At 39.0% G+C, this 17006-nt stretch overlaps 1 protein-coding gene across 1 annotated transcript in view; it reads left to right on the forward strand.

Annotated features, from left to right (window-relative positions):
• LOC139939594 (uncharacterized) overlaps positions 1 to 17006 on the forward strand; it is a 43204-nt gene that overhangs the window by 5070 nt on the left and 21128 nt on the right. Inside the window, exons 5-25 of the mRNA XM_071935612.1 lie at positions 508 to 654; positions 3281 to 3379; positions 3494 to 3745; positions 4619 to 4864; positions 4979 to 5230; positions 5865 to 6110; positions 6443 to 6694; positions 7360 to 7605; positions 7720 to 7971; positions 8647 to 8892; positions 9007 to 9258; positions 9919 to 10164; positions 10279 to 10530; positions 11466 to 11711; positions 11826 to 12077; positions 12746 to 12991; positions 13106 to 13357; positions 14033 to 14278; positions 14393 to 14644; positions 15479 to 15718; positions 16419 to 16541. Of these exons, the coding sequence (XP_071791713.1) occupies positions 508 to 654; positions 3281 to 3379; positions 3494 to 3745; positions 4619 to 4864; positions 4979 to 5230; positions 5865 to 6110; positions 6443 to 6694; positions 7360 to 7605; positions 7720 to 7971; positions 8647 to 8892; positions 9007 to 9258; positions 9919 to 10164; positions 10279 to 10530; positions 11466 to 11711; positions 11826 to 12077; positions 12746 to 12991; positions 13106 to 13357; positions 14033 to 14278; positions 14393 to 14644; positions 15479 to 15718; positions 16419 to 16541 (4845 nt within the window). The remainder of the gene's footprint in view (positions 1 to 507; positions 655 to 3280; positions 3380 to 3493; positions 3746 to 4618; positions 4865 to 4978; positions 5231 to 5864; positions 6111 to 6442; positions 6695 to 7359; positions 7606 to 7719; positions 7972 to 8646; positions 8893 to 9006; positions 9259 to 9918; positions 10165 to 10278; positions 10531 to 11465; positions 11712 to 11825; positions 12078 to 12745; positions 12992 to 13105; positions 13358 to 14032; positions 14279 to 14392; positions 14645 to 15478; positions 15719 to 16418; positions 16542 to 17006) is intronic.

Raw genomic sequence — 17006 nt, forward strand, 5'->3', positions numbered from 1 at the left:
GTCCACTGCCTTTAAACATGGAGCTCGAGGTTCTACCTCCATGGTTTAAAGGTGAATTTTACCAGTAGGATAATGCACTGTAACCTTCAGTTCAAGAGGGAAAACACCAGAAACTCGTGCACAATGCACTAATCATTAAGAACGTTGTGATTAAAATAACAACATACACATATTTTAAGGTTCCCCATCTTTATGCTTGAAAAAATTAATATCAAAGTTGTATTGTTAAACCGTTTCCCGCAAACTACGATTCAAAGTATATCTAATGCGGTTTTCTTGCAAACATAAAAGTTTGTCAGTTCTGACTAATTTATTATGCCCTTCGTGAAAACAGTGACTAATAATTATTTGAGGAAACATCTTAGCAAGCCGGTTAGTTTAGTGTCACGTCAATTTCTTAGTTCTAAATATTGATTTTCAGAAAGGGTGATTTTTCTTGCTTTTTATTTCGTGTTTTGAATTTGTATGGTAACTTTTCTGTCTCTGATATAATTTATTTATTTTCAGACAAGGAAGCACCTGTGATCCACTGTCCCCACGACAAGCTGGTCCCAACCGACGTGGGCCAAGACAATGCCGTGGTCACGTGGGACGACCCAGTCGTTACAGATAACTCTGGTACTGCGGTTCTAGTCATATGTGACCCGCCATCGGGCTCCGTCTTCGAAATTGGCAAGACGATTGTGACATGCACTGCCACAGACTCGGCTGGGAATACTGCGTCTTGTCGGTTCAAGGTGGAAGTTGTTGGTAAGTGTAAGATAAAAAATAACACTAGTAACTAACACATGCTTTTGTAATGCTCTAGCTATTTGAGTAAATAGAGTGAGTTTAATTATTTTTGAGCTGTCTCACGATGCAAGAGCCTCTGTGATAGGCTAAACTGCCATATGATTGAACCAGCTACTATTTTCCCTATTACTTCTGGAAAACTTCCGTATAAATACCACAGTAGGGCCTATCTATGTACAATAGTTTCGACTCGAGCTGGATAGTCTTTTTTTGTTTGACTTTGTGATGAGGTCTAAAACATTACGCGGACGTCCATTTTGAAGAGACCGCCCTCGTGGAGTTTAATAACAAGACCACGTGGTTCAATGTTTACATTTCATACGCCCTCTATTGAAATTGTATATTTCGGCCGAGCGAGGGGAACTTGAAGTAAATAAAATGCAACTTGGACTGTGAAGAAGCGGAAGGGCTTTTTCTTTTCTCGTTTTCAAACACCTGTTTATTAATTGTGGTGGAAAATGTGTTTGAACATGCACTAGAAAGGTATGTACGTGACGTATTGAGTTTACCGTAGTAAATTTAAAGTAGTACGCTGCTAAAATGGTTTTAAAAACTGGTTCCAGAAAACCTCACAACAAACAGCCATGTGTGTGATTGTGTTGAACTTGTAGGCCTACACAGTCGTGTGAAGGAGAATTATCGTCTTGCTTGGTTCATGGTTTATTGGTCACGACTCCTGTCCTGGCTTGCTTTACACTAAAGCCTAACCACAAATGATTGCCAAAATTGCTGGTGGTGTAGCTTGTTAAATTTTGCCAAATACTAATACGCTGGACTCGAAGGAGCGGATGGCTAGGCTAGGCACTCCATCCAGTCAGTGGCAGTACTGTACGTGACTGATTTATACGATAGCATTTTTCTATTTGGCACTGGTGAGCATGGTGAGGCTACTGCTGGAATGGTGTAGTTCTACTACCTGTGTGGCCAACTCGAATCTCAAATCCTTTGAATCGAGTTGGCCACACACCTGTCATGCCTGTACTGGTGGGGCTAGCTACTGCTGGTGGTACTAATTTTAGAAATGATAAGGCTCATCCGTGAGCAGGGGAGCCTGAGTTAAGTAGTTTCTAGAAGAAAATGGTGGTACTACTTCTAGAAACTATATTAAAGGCTCCGGAATGGCGGCCGTCGGGAGGATTGTTACGTTATCGCAACTACCCCAAAGGAAGTATGGTGGTACCAGCTAAGTTTTGTCAAATGCTATTCAGTTCATCCAGAAAATCAAGATTCAAGGCCATGCCAATAGCACCAACTAAAATTGCAAACGCAAGTCAAGATTTTAATTTTATTTCTTGAAGTAATTGTTTAGATTTAAAATAAATAGTGCCCATAAATAGTGCCCGTATAAACAGTGCCATAAATAGAAAAGAGAGAGTTTAACAATTAAGCGCTAATGCGCTTTGCAGTAAGTAAGAAAAATTGGGGAAAAAATATTCAGCATCAAAAACGTGTGTTCCTTATTTCTATTTGAAGAATGATTTCACCTCCTTGAGAGAGATAGGTGTGGGGGCAAAAAGCGAAGGGAGTCTAGAGTATTTGGGACTATATGGGACTAACACTCAGTTGTGTAGCTCAGTCAATCAACAGTGTTCTACATTCGAATCTCAGCCGCTGTCTTTGTGGTTTTTCATGTATTTCCGTGAGCTTTTTTGCTGACATGTTCCCGCGGCCTGCTTACTTTTGCATTTCATAGTACGATATTACTCACATGAGGCTTGTCACGCTTGTACTTGTATAGGAAGAAAACGAAGAAGATCCCTACAAATATAGTGAATATTCTTTTCTTATTAAAAGTTAACAATATGTACAATATGTTTTTTTATAATGTTGTAACCTTTTGTTTTTTTATTATCTCTAGATTTATTTTTCAGGGGAATGATAAGTAAAAAATTTGTGGTCCTAAATTCCCCTAAAAGCGACAAATATATTCACCGGCAAATTTTAACCTAAGATTCGTATAGTAACCTTCTATCCGATCAGGAAGAACTGAGAGTAATTATTGTCGCAACTGAGACCTTTTCATGGGTGTGTTGCTATCTTGGATTTGCATCGCAATTTGGGAACTCAACCAAATGTGCATTTATGCCTATCGCTTTTTTTCGCCTTTTTAAGTCAGGGTGTTGTTTTTTGTAATTTTTTACAATAATGAATGTGAACACGCCAATTTAAGTCCGTTTAACTTCTGTTGTGTATTTTGTGATATTGTTCATAAACCTTAATGAATTGAATTGAATTGAACATTGAATAAAAACAAGAACTCTGAGACAATGTGGAGAGGCCTATGAGACCCACTTTTTAAACTACCTTTAATACCATTTGTGTGTTATTTCTCATCTCACAGATAAGGAAGATCCAACGATCACATGTCCACTTGACATGACTGCACCAACTGACATAGGAGTAAACAATGCTGTGGTCACTTGGGTAGATCCAGTAGTGACCGATAATTCTGGACAATCACTGACCGTTGTGTGTGTTCCTGAATCAGGCTCTACATTTCCACTGGATGTAGTGACCACAGTGACTTGTACAGTAACTGATGATGCAGGAAATTCAGCTGCTTGTGACTTCACAGTGACTGTTGTTGGTACGTTCTAGTCTTCTTTTCAGTCTGTTGGATTCAGACCATTTTGTACAATTCCAATGACTTTTATTAACCAGCTGTTTAACGGATGTCTTAATTATTGTCTTATACCTTCAGATGAAGAAGTCCCAGCTATTTATTGTCCAGCTCCCATCTTCACGGTGACCGATGCAGGCCAACCAGGAGCTGTCGTTACTTGGACAGTCACAGCTCAAGATAATTCTGGGGCTGAGCCAACCATTGTGTGTGTTGCTCATGGAGGACTTGTTTCTGGAGATGAGTTCCCTATTGGTGTTACCACGGTAACATGCACTGCAACGGATGCTGCCTCAAACGAAGCAAGCTGTTCATTTACAATCACTGTAGAGGGTAAATTTAGAATTATCTCTACATTTGTCAACTCAACTATTTTATGTCCAGAAAACATTTACAATTCCATATAGTAACAATAATTTAAACAATAATAATAATAATAAAAACTTGTCACATGCACATATCCACCATGTTGGGCGTCAAGGCGCAATTAAAGCCATTGGACCCTTTCAGTAAACAGTATTGTCCAAGGCCCACACTTCGTGTATCACAACTGTCATATAAAATAAAAAACCTGTGAAAATTTAGGCTCAATCGGCCATTGGAGTCGGGAGAAAATAACGAGACAACCCACCCTTGTATCCGCACAATTCGCTGTGTCATGACATGTGTTTAAAATAAATCCGATATTGTTTTACTGTTTTCTCATAAAGTAAAGCATTTCATGGAATAATATTTCAAGAGAAGTCTTTCCCCACTACCATCTGTAAACCCTATAAGTTATTTGTAAATCTGTGAACTTTAATTGTTTTTCCTGTACCGAAAGGGTCCAATCGCTTTAAAAAAACCAAACAATAAGAAAGATCACAGACACAACAAAATTAGTCCTTGAAAACCTGTGACATTAAATAAAATTTGAGAAGAGATTTTGAATTGTGGTACAAAGACAAGATCTTAGATTAAGTAGTATAGAGTTCCAGATGCGTGGCGCAGCAGAAGAGAATGACCTTACCCCATGAGTGTAAAGACTTAGGTTTAATGAGGAAAAGCTTGGAGCTTGATCAAAGATTCCTTGATTGAGTGTAAACTTTAAGTAGTCGGGAGCATTGCTGTTAAGTGCTTTGTGGACAATGAGCATCAATTTATTTTCAAAAAGTTATCGCAATTTTTTTGTATTGATTCTAACTTTGTTTTGCTTTATTTTTCTAGATGAAGAAGATCCAACTATCACATGTCCACTTGACATGACTGCACCAACTGACATTGGAGTAAACAATGCTGTGGTCACTTGGCTTGATCCAGTAGTGACCGATAATTCTGGACAATCACTGAACGTTGTGTGTGTTCCTGAATCAGGCTCTACATTTCCACTGGATGTAGTGACCACAGTGACTTGTACAGTAACTGATGATGCAGGAAATTCAGCTGCTTGTGACTTCACAGTGACTGTTGTTGGTACGTTCTAGTCTTCTTTTCAGACTGTTGGATTCAGACCATTTTGTACAATTCCAATGACTTTTATCAACCAGCTGTTTAACGGATGTCTTAATTATTGTCTTATACCTTCAGATGAAGAAGTCCCAGCTATTTATTGTCCAGCTCCCATCTTCACGGTGACCGATGCAGGCCAACCAGGAGCTGTCGTTACTTGGACAGTCACAGCTCAAGATAATTCTGGGGCTGAGCCAACCATTGTGTGTGTTGCTGATGGAGGACTTGTTTCTGGAGATGAGTTCCCTATTGGTGTTACCACGGTAACATGCACGGCAACAGATGCTGCCTCAAACGAAGCAAGCTGTTCATTTACAATCACTGTAGAGGGTAAGTTTAGAATTATCTCTACATTTGTCAACTCAACTATATTTATCTAAAGAAAAACATTTACAATTCCACCATGAATTTTCATAATAATAACAATAATAGTTTCGGCGAGATTATGTCTCTTAAAACTGGCTCCCCTCACTACTGCATAAATAACGGATTTTTCCTCAGCTCAGTTTGACCAGCTGTTCTCTGCTGCAGTGTCCCCTGTATCAACCAAATTGATTAGCCCACAGGCTACTTCAACTAGCTTTCAGCTATCACTGAACTCCTTGGCTATCGCCAAACATACACTTCAATACTTTAGGCTAGCCCCAAAACTGTGGTAGGTCCGCACTCCTCGAGATGCTGGATGGATCTGAACTCCAAACATTCCAATGCCCGAATTAAGGCTCCCCTTGCAAAATCACCTCATTTACTATGCAAGAAATAACTTACAAAAGAAACCCCTTTGATGCTTCCATATATAGTCAATGACGTAGGGCAACGCCCCAACCTCTGTTTAGCTAAGTTTCATAAACCTAACCAAATACCATAAAATGCAGAGCCCTCTTGTGACACTGTGTAAATTTCTTTTCAAAAGGGTATCAGATTTTTTGCATTGATTCTAACTTTTTTCTCTCTTTTTTTCTAGATGAAGAAGTTCCAACGATCACATGTCCACTTGACATGACTGCACCAACTGACATAGGAGTAAACAATGCTGTGGTCACTTGGCAAGATCCAGTAGTGACCGATAATTCTGGACAATCACTGACCGTTGTGTGTGTTCCTGAATCAGGCTCCACATTTCCACTGGATGTAGTGACCACAGTGACTTGTACAGTAACTGATGATGCAGGAAATTCAGCTGCTTGTGACTTCACAGTGACTGTTGTTGGTAAGTTCTAGTCTTCTTTTCAGTCTGTTGGATTCAGACCATTTTGTACAATTCCAATGACTTTAATCAACCAGCTGTTTAACAGATGTCTTAATTATTGTCTTATACCTTCAGATGAAGAAGTCCCAGCTATTTATTGTCCAGCTCCCATTTTGTGCAACTACAATTACTTTTATCAACTAGCTGTTTAACGGATGTCTTAATTATTGTCTTATACCTTCAGATGAAGAAGTCCCAGCTATTTAATGTCCAGCTCCCATTTTGTGCAACTACAATTACTTTTATCAACTAGCTGTTTAACGGATGTCTTAATTATTGTCTTACACCTTCAGATGAAGAAGTCCCAGCTATTTATTGTCCAGCTTCCATCTTCACGGTGACCGATGCAGGCCAACCAGGAGCTGTCGTTACTTGGACAGTCACAGCTCAAGATAATTCTGGGGCTGAGCCAACCATTGTGTGTGTTGCTGATGGAGGACTTGTATCTGGAGATGAGTTCCCTATTGGTGTTACCATGGTAACATGCACAGCAACAGATGCTGCCTCAAATGAAGCAAGCTGTTCATTTACAATCACTGTAGAGGGTAAGTTTAGAACTATCTCTACATTTTTCAACTCAACGATTTCATCTCCAGAAAACATTTACAATTCCACATAATAATAACAATAATTGTAAAGACTTGTAATGTGCACATATTTCACCCTGCTGGCAATAAGGCGCAGTACAACCAAAAACAAAACGAAAGAAAACAGTCATAACAAAACTAGTCCTTGGAAAACCTGTGACATAAGATAAGTTTTGAAATGAGATTTGAATTTTGTGGTACAAAGCCAAGATCTAAGATTAAGTGGTAGAGAGTTCCAGTTCTGGGGGCAGCTGAAGAAAAAGACCTGTCACGCCATGAGTGTCGAGACTGAGGTTCAATGAGGAGAAGCATGGAACTTAGATGAAGATTCCTTGATGGAGTCGGTAAAGTGTACAGCGTAGACCACTGTGGACCCAGTAACGAACCCTTTCAGAAGTTTTTGGTGTGAGGATAGCTCTAAATTTTCGACCAAATTTGTGGGCACTCTGTATTGGAAAACTTTTGACTACTCTATTTAAAAGAAAGTTATACCAATGGATTTTGGAACCGTTATTTGGTTTAATCCTATATAAATGTAAAGTTAACCTGTGTAAATTTCTTTTCAAAAGCTGTCTCGGTTTTTCATATTGATTCTAATTTTGTTTCCTTTCTTTTTTTTCTAGATGAAGAAGTTCCAACGATCACATGTCCACTTGACATGACTGCACCAACTGACATAGGAGTAAACAATGCTGTGGTCACTTGGCAAGATCCAGTAGTGACCGATAATTCTGGACAATCACTGACCGTTGTGTGTGTTCCTGAATCAGGCTCCACATTTCCACTGGATGTAGTGACCACAGTGACTTGTACAGTAACTGATGATGCAGGAAATTCAGCTGCTTGTGACTTCACAGTGACTGTTGTTGGTAAGTTCTAGTCTTCTTTTCAGACTGTTGGATTCAGACCATTTTGTACAATTCCAATGACTTTTATTAACCAGCTGTTTAACGGATGTCTTAATTATTGTCTTATACCTTCAGATGAAGAAGTCCCAGCTATTTATTGTCCAGCTCCCATCTTCACGGTGACCGATGCAGGCCAACCAGGAGCTGTCGTTACTTGGACAGTCACAGCTCAAGATAATTCTGGGGCTGAGCCAACCATTGTGTGTGTTGCTGATGGAGGACTTGTTTCTGGAGATGAGTTCCCTATTGGTGTTACCACGGTAACATGCACGGCAACAGATGCTGCCTCAAACGAAGCAAGCTGTTCATTTACAATCACTGTAGAGGGTAAGTTTGGAATTCTCTCTACATTTGTCAACTCAACTATTTTATGTCCAGAAAACTTTTCATATTCCACATAACAATAATTAAAAAAAAAATGATAATATTAAAAACTTGTCATGTGCACATATCCACCCTGCTGGGCGTCAAAGCGCAATTAAAAACAAAAAACAATAAGAAAGAAAAAAACACAACAAAGTAAGTCCTTGAAAATCTGTGACATAAGATAAAATTTGAGAAGAGATTTTGAATTGTGGTACAAAGACAAGATCTAAGATTAAGTGGTAGAGAATTCGAGATGCGTGGCGCAGCAGAAGAAAACGACCTGTCACCCCAGGTGTGTCGAGACTTGGGTTCAATGAGGAGAAGCATGGAACTTGGTCGAAGATTCCTTGATGGAGTCGAAAGTATACAGCGTAAATCACTGTGGGCCCAGTACTGACTCCTGTCAGAAGTTTTTGTTTAGAGGATAGCTTTACATTTTTGACCAAATGTGTGGGCACTCTGTATTGGAAAGCTTTTGTCTACTTTATTAAAAAGAAAGTACACCTATGGGTTTTGGAACCATTAATTGGTTTAATCCTTTATAAATCTAAAACTAACCTTTATATATTTCTTTTCAAAAAGTTGTCGCGGTTTTTCATATTGATTCTTACTTTTTTTTCTTTCTTTTACTTCTAGATGAAGAAGTTCCAACGATCACATGTCCACTTGACATGACTGCACCAACTGACTCAGGAGTAAACAATGCTGTGGTCACTTGGCTAGATCCAGTAGTGACCGATAATTCTGGACAATCACTGACCGTTGTGTGTGTTCCTGAATCAGGCTCTACATTTCCACTGGATGTAGTGACCACAGTGACTTGTACAGTAACTGATGATGCAGGAAATTCAGCTGCTTGTGACTTCACAGTGACTGTTGTTGGTAAGTTCTAGTCTTCTTTTCAGTCTGTTGGATTCAGACCATTTTGTACAATTCCAATGACTTTTATTAACCAGCTGTTTAACGGATGTCTTAATTATTGTCTTATACCTTCAGATGAAGAAGTCCCAGCTATTTATTGTCCAGCTCCCATCTTCACCGTGACCGATGCAGGCCAACCAGGAGCTGTCGTTACTTGGACAGTCACAGCTCAAGATAATTCTGGGGCTGAGCCAACCATTGTGTGTGTTGCTGATGGAGGACTTGTTTCTGGAGATGAGTTCCCTATTGGTGTTACCACGGTAACATGCACGGCAACAGATGCTGCCTCAAACGAAGCAAGCTGTTCATTTACAATCACTGTAGAGGGTAAGTTTTGAATTCTCTCTACATTTTTCAACTCAACGATTTCATCTCCAGAAAACATTTACAATTCCACATAATAATAATAATAATTAGAAAGACTTGTAATGTGCACATATTTCACCCTGCTGGTAATAAGGTGCAGTACAACCAAAAACAAAATGAAAGAAAACAGTCATAACAAAACTAGTCTTTGGAAAACCTGTCACATAAGATAAGTTTTGAAATGAGATTTGAATTTTGTGGTACAAAGCCAAGATCTAAGATTAAGTGGTAGAGAGTTCCAGGTCTGGGGGCAGCTGAAGAAAAAGACCTGTTGCGCCATGAGTGTCGAGACTTGGGTTCAATGAGGAGAAGCATGGAACTTAGATGAAGATTCCTTGATGGAGTCAGTAAAGTGTACAGCGTAAACCACTGTGGGCCCAGTACCGAACCCTGTCAGAAGTTTTTGGTGTGAGGATAGCTCTGAATTTTCGACCAAATTTGTGGGCACTCTGTATTGGAAAACTTTTGACTACTCGATCTATTAAAAAGAAAGTTATACCAATGGATTTTTGAATCGTTATTTGGTTTATAAATGTAAAATTAACCTGTGTACATTTCTTTTCAAAAGCTGTCTCAGTTTTTCGTATTGATTCAAATTTTGTTTCCTTTCTTTTTTTCTAGATGGAGAAGTTCCAACGATCACATGTCCACTTGACATGACTGCACCAACTGACATAGGAGTAAACAATGCTGTGGTCACTTGGCTAGATCCAGTAGTGACCGATAATTCTGGACAATCACTGACCGTTGTGTGTGTTCCTGAATCAGGCTCTACATTTCCACTGGATGTAGTGACCACAGTGACTTGTACAGTAACTGATGATGCAGGAAATTCAGCTGCTTGTGACTTCACAGTGACTGTTGTTGGTACGTTCTAGTCTTCTTTTCTGACTGTTGGATTCAAACCATTTTGTACAATTCCAATGACTTTTATTAACCAGCTGTTTAACGGATGTCTTTATTATTGTCTTATACCTTCAGATGACGAAGTCCCAGCTATTTATTGTCCAGCTCCCATCTTGACGGTGACCGATGCAGGCCAACCAGGAGCTGTCGTTACTTGGACAGTCACAGCTCAAGATAATTCTGGGGCTGAGCCAACCATTGTATGTGTTGCTGATGGAGGACTTGTTTCTGGAGATGAGTTCCCTATTGGTGTTACCACGGTAACATGCACGGCAACAGATGCTGCCTCAAATGAAGCAAGCTGTTCATTTACAATCACTGTAGAGGGTTAGTTTAGAATTCTCTCTACATTTGTCAACTCAACCATTTTTATTTCCAGAAAACATTTAAAATTCCACATAATAATAATAATAATTCAGAAAGACTTGTAATGCGCACATATCCACCCTGCTTGGCGTCAAGGTGCAGTAAAACCCCCACAAAATGAGGGGAAAAAACAGACACAACAAAATTAGTCCTTGAAAAACCGTGACATACGATAAGTTTTGAGAACAGATTTTGAATTTTGTGGTACAAAGACAAGATCTAAGATTAAGTGGTAGAGAGTTCCAGATTATGAGATATGTTGTGCAGCAGACGAAAACGACCTGTCATCCCAGGTGTGTCGAGACTTTGGTTTAATGATGAGAAGCTTGCAAGCTTGATCGAAGATTCCTTGATTGAGTGTAAACTTTCAGTAGTTCTGAGATATATACATGTAGTTGGGAGCATTGCTGTTAAAGGCAGTGGACACTATTGGTAATTACTCAAAATAATTATTAGCTTAAAACCTTATTTGGTTACGGGTAATGGGGAGCTGTTGATAGTATAAAACATTGTGAGAAACGGCTCCCTTTGAAGTAACGTAGTTTTCGAGAAAGATGTATTTTTCCACAAATTTGATTTTGAGACCTCAGATTATGAATTTGAGGTCTCGAAATCAAGCATCTGAAAGCACACAACTTCAAGGGTGTTTTTTCTTTCAATATTATCTCGCAACTTCGATGACCGATTGAGCTGAAATTTTCACAGGTTTGTTATCTTAAGCATATGTTGAGATACAGCAATTGAGAAGACTGGTCTTTGACAATTACCAATAATGTCCAGTGTCCCTTAAGTGCTTTGTGGACAATGAGCATCAGCTTATAGATGTAAATTTCTTTTCAAAAAGTTATCGCAATTTTTTGTATTGATTCTAACTTTGTTTTGCTTTATTTTTCTAGATGAAGAAGATCCAACAATCACATGTCCACTTGACATGACTGCACCAACTGACATAGGAGTAAACAATGCTGTGGTCACTTGGCTAGATCCAGTAGTGACCGATAATTCTGGACAATCACTGACCGTTGTGTGTGTTCCTGAATCAGGCTCTACATTTCCACTGGATGTAGTGACCACAGTGACTTGTACAGTAACTGATGATGCAGGAAATTCAGCTGCTTGTGACTTCACAGTGACTGTTGTTGGTACGTTCTAGTCTTCTTTTCAGACTGTTGGATTCAGACCATTTTGTACAATTCCAATGACTTTTATCAACCAGCTGTTTAACGGATGTCTTAATTATTGTCTTACACCTTCAGATGAAGAAGTTCCAGCTATTCATTGTCCAGCTCCCATCTTCACCGTGACCGATGCAGGCCAACCAGGAGCTGTCGTTACTTGGACAGTCACAGCTCAAGATAATTCTGGGGCTGAGCCAACCATTGTGTGTGTTGCTGATGGAGGACTTGTTTCTGGAGATGAGTTCCCTATTGGTGTTACCATGGTAACATGCACGGCAACAGATGCTGCCTCAAACGAAGCAAGCTGTTCATTTACAATCACTGTAGAGGGTAAGTTTAGAATTATCTCTAAATTTTTCAACTCAACGATTTTATCTCCAGAAAACATTTACAATTCCACATAATAATAACAATAATTGTAAAGACTTGTAATGTGCACATATTTCACCCTGCTGGCAATAAGGCGCAGTACAACCAGAAACAAATCAAAAGAAAACAGTCATAACAAAACTAGTCCTTGGAAAACCTGTGACATAAGATAAGTTTTGAAATGAGATTTGAATTTTGTGGTACAAAGCCAAGATCTAAGATTAAGTGGTAGAGAATTCCAGGTCTGGGGGCAGCTGAAGAAAAAGACCTGTCACGCCATGAGTGTCGAGACTTGGGTTCAATGAGGAGAAGCATGGAACTTAGATGAAGATTCCTTGATGGAGTCGGTAAAGTGTACAGCGTAAACCACTGTGGGCCCAGTAACGAACCCTGTCAGAAGTTTTTGGTGTGAGGATAGCTCTAAATTTTCGACCAAATTTGTGGGCACTCTGTATTAGAAAACTTTTGTTTGACTACTCTATCAAAAAGAAAGTTATACCAATGGATTTTGGAATCGTTGTTTGGTTTTATCCTATTTAAATGTAAAATTAACCTGTGTCGGTTTCTTTTCAAAAGCTGTCTCGGTTTTTCATATTGATTCAAATTTTGTTTCCTTTCTTTTTTTCTAGATGAAGAAGTTCCAACGATCACATGTCCACTTGACATGACTGCACCAACTGACATAGGAGTAAACAATGCTGTGGTCACTTGGCTAGATCCAGTAGTGACTGATAATTCTGGACAATCACTGACCGTTGTGTGTGTTCCTGAATCAGGCTCTACATTTCCACTGGATGTAGTGACCACAGTGACTTGTACAGTAACTGATGATGCAGGAAATTCAGCTGCTTGTGACTTCACAGTGACTGTTGTTGGTACGTTCTAGTCTTCTTTTCAGACTGTTGGAGTCAAACCATTTTGTACAATTCCAATGACTTTTATCAACCAGCTGTTTAACGGATGTCTTAATTATTGTCTTACACCTTCAGATGAAGAATTCCCAGCTATTTATTGTCCAGCTCCCATCTTCATGGTGACCGATGCAGGCCAACCAGGAGCTGTCGTTACTTGGACAGTCACAGCCCAAGATAATTCTGGGGCTGAGCCAACCATTGTTTGTGTTGCTGATGGAGGACTTGTTTCTGGAGATGAGTTCCCTATTGGTGTTACCACGGTAACATGCACGGCAACAGATGCTGCCTCAAACGAAGCAAGCTGTTCATTTACAATCACTGTAGAGGGTAAGTTTGGAATTCTCTCTACATTTGTCAACTCAACTATTTTATGTCCAGAAAACTTTTCATATTCCACATAACAATAATTAAAAAAAAAATGATAATATTAAAAACTTGTCGTGTGCACATATCCACCCTGCTGGGCGTCAAGGCGCAATTAAAAACCAAAAACAATAAGAAAGAAAACAGACACAACAAAGTAAGTCCTTGAAAATCTGTGACATAAGATAAAATTTGAGAAGAGATTTTGAATTGTGGTACAAAGACAAGATCTAAGATTAAGTGGTAGAGAATTCAAGATGCGTGGCGCAGCAGAAGAAAACGACCTGTCACCTCAGGTTTGTGGAGACTTGGGTTCAATGAGGAGAAGCATGGAACTTGGTCGAAGATTCCTTGATGGAGTCGAAAGTATACAGTGTAAATCACTGTGGGCCAGTACTGACTCCTGTCAGAAGTTTTTGTTTAGAGGATAGCTTTACATTTTTGACCAAATGTGTGGGCACTCTGTATTGGAAAGCTTTTGTCTACTTTATTAAAAAGAAAGTACACCTATGGGTTTTGGAACCATTAATTGGTTTAATCCTTTATAAATCTAAAATTAACCTTTATATATTTCTTTTCAAAAAGTTGTCGCGGTTTTTCATATTGATTCTTACTTTTTTTTTTTTCTTTTACTTCTAGATGAAGAAGTTCCAACGATCACATGTCCACTTGACATGACTGCACCAACTGACATAGGAGTAAACAATGCTGTGGTCACTTGGCTAGATCCAGTAGTGACTGATAATTCTGGACAATCACTGACCGTTGTGTGTGTTCCTGAATCAGGCTCTACATTTCCACTGGATGTAGTGACCACAGTGACTTGTACAGTAACTGATGATGCAGGAAATTCAGCTGCTTGTGACTTCACAGTGACTGTTGTTGGTACGTTCTAGTCTTCTTTTCAGACTGTTGGATTCAGACCATTTTGTACAATTCCAATGACTTTTATCAACCAGCTGTTTAACGGATGTCTTAATTATTGTCTTATACCTTCAGATGAAGAAGTCCCAGCTATTTATTGTCCAGCTCCCATCTTCTCGGTGACCGATGCAGGCCAACCAGGAGCTGTCGTTACTTGGACAGTCACAGCTCAAGATAATTCTGGGGCTGAGCCAACCATTGTGTGTGTTGCTGATGGAGGACTTGTTTCTGGAGATGAGTTCCCTATTGGTGTTACCACGGTAACTTGCACTGCAACAGATGCTGCCTCAAATGAAGCAAGATGTTCATTTACAATCACTGTAGAGGGTAAGTTTAGAATTATCTCTGTTTGTCAATTGAACGATTTTATCTCAAGAAAACATTCACAACTTCACTTAGAAAGTGTTAGGTTTGAGGAATGCTAAAATATTTAGACCAAATATGGGGGCGCTCTGTATTGGAAAACTTTTATCTACTTTATTAAAAGGGAAAGTACACCTATGGATTTTGGAATCATTTGGTTGGTTTAATCTTATATAAATTTAGATATATAAAATGAAGTTGAATTGTGTAAATTTGTTTTCAAAAAGTTATCGTGTTTTTTGAGATATTGCTGGAAGTCCGGAGCAGTAATGTCCTCTTAGGAATAATAATCCATAATTGGATTACACAATCTTTAAAACTTATATCTGAGCGTAACGTTTCTCAGATCTTTGCGCAGGGATAAAAACTTACATCTTTTTCATAACCATGTTACTTTGAGCCAGAATGACACTCAAAAATGCTTGATACTATCGAAAGCTGTTCAAGTTACGATTGCCATTAAAGGACCATGACAGATATGGTATTTGCTTGAAAAACATTTGCAGGCAGTGTAAGCACTTCATGTTGTTCACCATATACATATAAACTGACGAACCTGTATAAGTTTGGGATCGTCGCCATCTCGGTCACAAGAAAATAGTGAAAACAGATTTTGCAAAACGCTCACTGAGTGATAAACTCTAAACAGGAAGTTTGTTTTATTTGTTTCTCATCAAATAAAATATGACATTTCAGACTGTATTGTTCCTTTAATTTTAAGATTGATTAGTTAAACCCAAACCTTCTCTTTAAGATATCTTTGACACTAGGCTATTTGACACACTTGATCATTAACAGATGAGGAGATACCAAACATCTACTGCAGCGAAGACATTGTTGTGAAAGAGGACGAATGTCTGAATGAAGCTGTTGTTGCCTTCACTGTTACTGGCTCGGATAACTCTGACATTGACCCAACCATTGTGTGCTACCCTGCATCCGGATATACGTTCCCGTTGGGTACCACAACGGTGACCTGCACTGCAACGGATGGAAACGGCAATGAAAACACTTGTGAATTCACTGTCACTGTGGAAGGTAATGGCTTTGAATTTTTTTTCATGAAATATGGGAATAGTTTTTGTTAACACTTTGTACCTTAATCAGGTAAATCAATGAGCAGCATAAAATTTTCGTTTGGAATACTTTATTTGATAGATCAGGGTTTGATTTCACAAAGAGTTAAGATTAATATATAGACGATGTGACCTATGTTTACACTCAAACCGCCCTCTGTTGACCAAACACTGTACACGTCATGTTTCGCCTGGACAAAAAGACGCGTAGTCATGGTAAGGTTGCGTGTACTTTCTAGCTGGCTGCCAAAACAAGGAGGTTTTGCCTTGCGGTATGCGCATGAATCATGTTATGGTTTTCGAGTGATGTCAGAGGTCACAAACCCATCTTAATTTGGAAGCAAATTCTGGTGGCAAAGTCTGGTGGCACAAACCATATCACTTTGGTGACATTCCATCTTTAGATGAATCTTAGTGCTTTGTGAAAAAAGACCACTGGACCTCTGCTAGTCAGATAGAATATTAATGAGCTGTTCAGAAGTTTACTTTCATTCGCATTGAAAACCAACATGCCTAGTTTATTATTAATGTTTTTCTTCTTCTTCTTGCCAATCCTTTGTAAATCAGACTAAGGATTCCTGTGCTGACGTCAGTGTGTCATTAAAAACCCACATGTTAGTTTATGATTAATGTTTTTCTTCTCAATTCGTTTGTGTAATCAGATAAGGATCCTTGTGCAGACAACCAGTGTGTCAATGGGGGTATTTGTGTGCCAGACCCTGTCGATTGTTATAAATACACTTGTCTCTGTAACCCATATTACAGAGGAGAGTTCTGCGAGAGATGTAAGTTGATTTTTTGTTGGGGGGTTGCCTTTTTCTCTCATCAAACTAACTGCAGCTGTGGTATTTGTTGAGCCGAAAAAAATGTTAATGTATCAAATATTTTTATAAATCACAAGGGTAGCTGACTGTGTAAATTTTAAATGATTTGGGGTTAAACAAAGAAAAATTGACAAGAGTGGGACTCGAACCAACGACCTCCGGATTAAGTTGCAGGCACTCTACCAACTGAGCTATAGATAGCTCAGTTGGTGGAGCACCGGCACATTTGTCGGGAGTTTGTTGGTTCAAGTCCCTCTCTAGTAAATTTGTCTTTGTTAAACCCCCAAATCAAGCTGTTAATGGGTATCTTTTAGCATTCTCAAGTTATTTTCCAGTTGTTGAAAAATTATAAAAAATTATACACTTAATAGTTTGGCGTGAGATCAATAATATTTTCAAAGAGAAAAAAAATTAATAGCTCTAAAT

The sequence above is a fragment of the Asterias amurensis genome, chromosome 7 (genome assembly GCF_032118995.1).
Source record: "Asterias amurensis chromosome 7, ASM3211899v1".
NCBI classification, from domain to species: domain Eukaryota; kingdom Metazoa; phylum Echinodermata; class Asteroidea; order Forcipulatida; family Asteriidae; genus Asterias; species Asterias amurensis.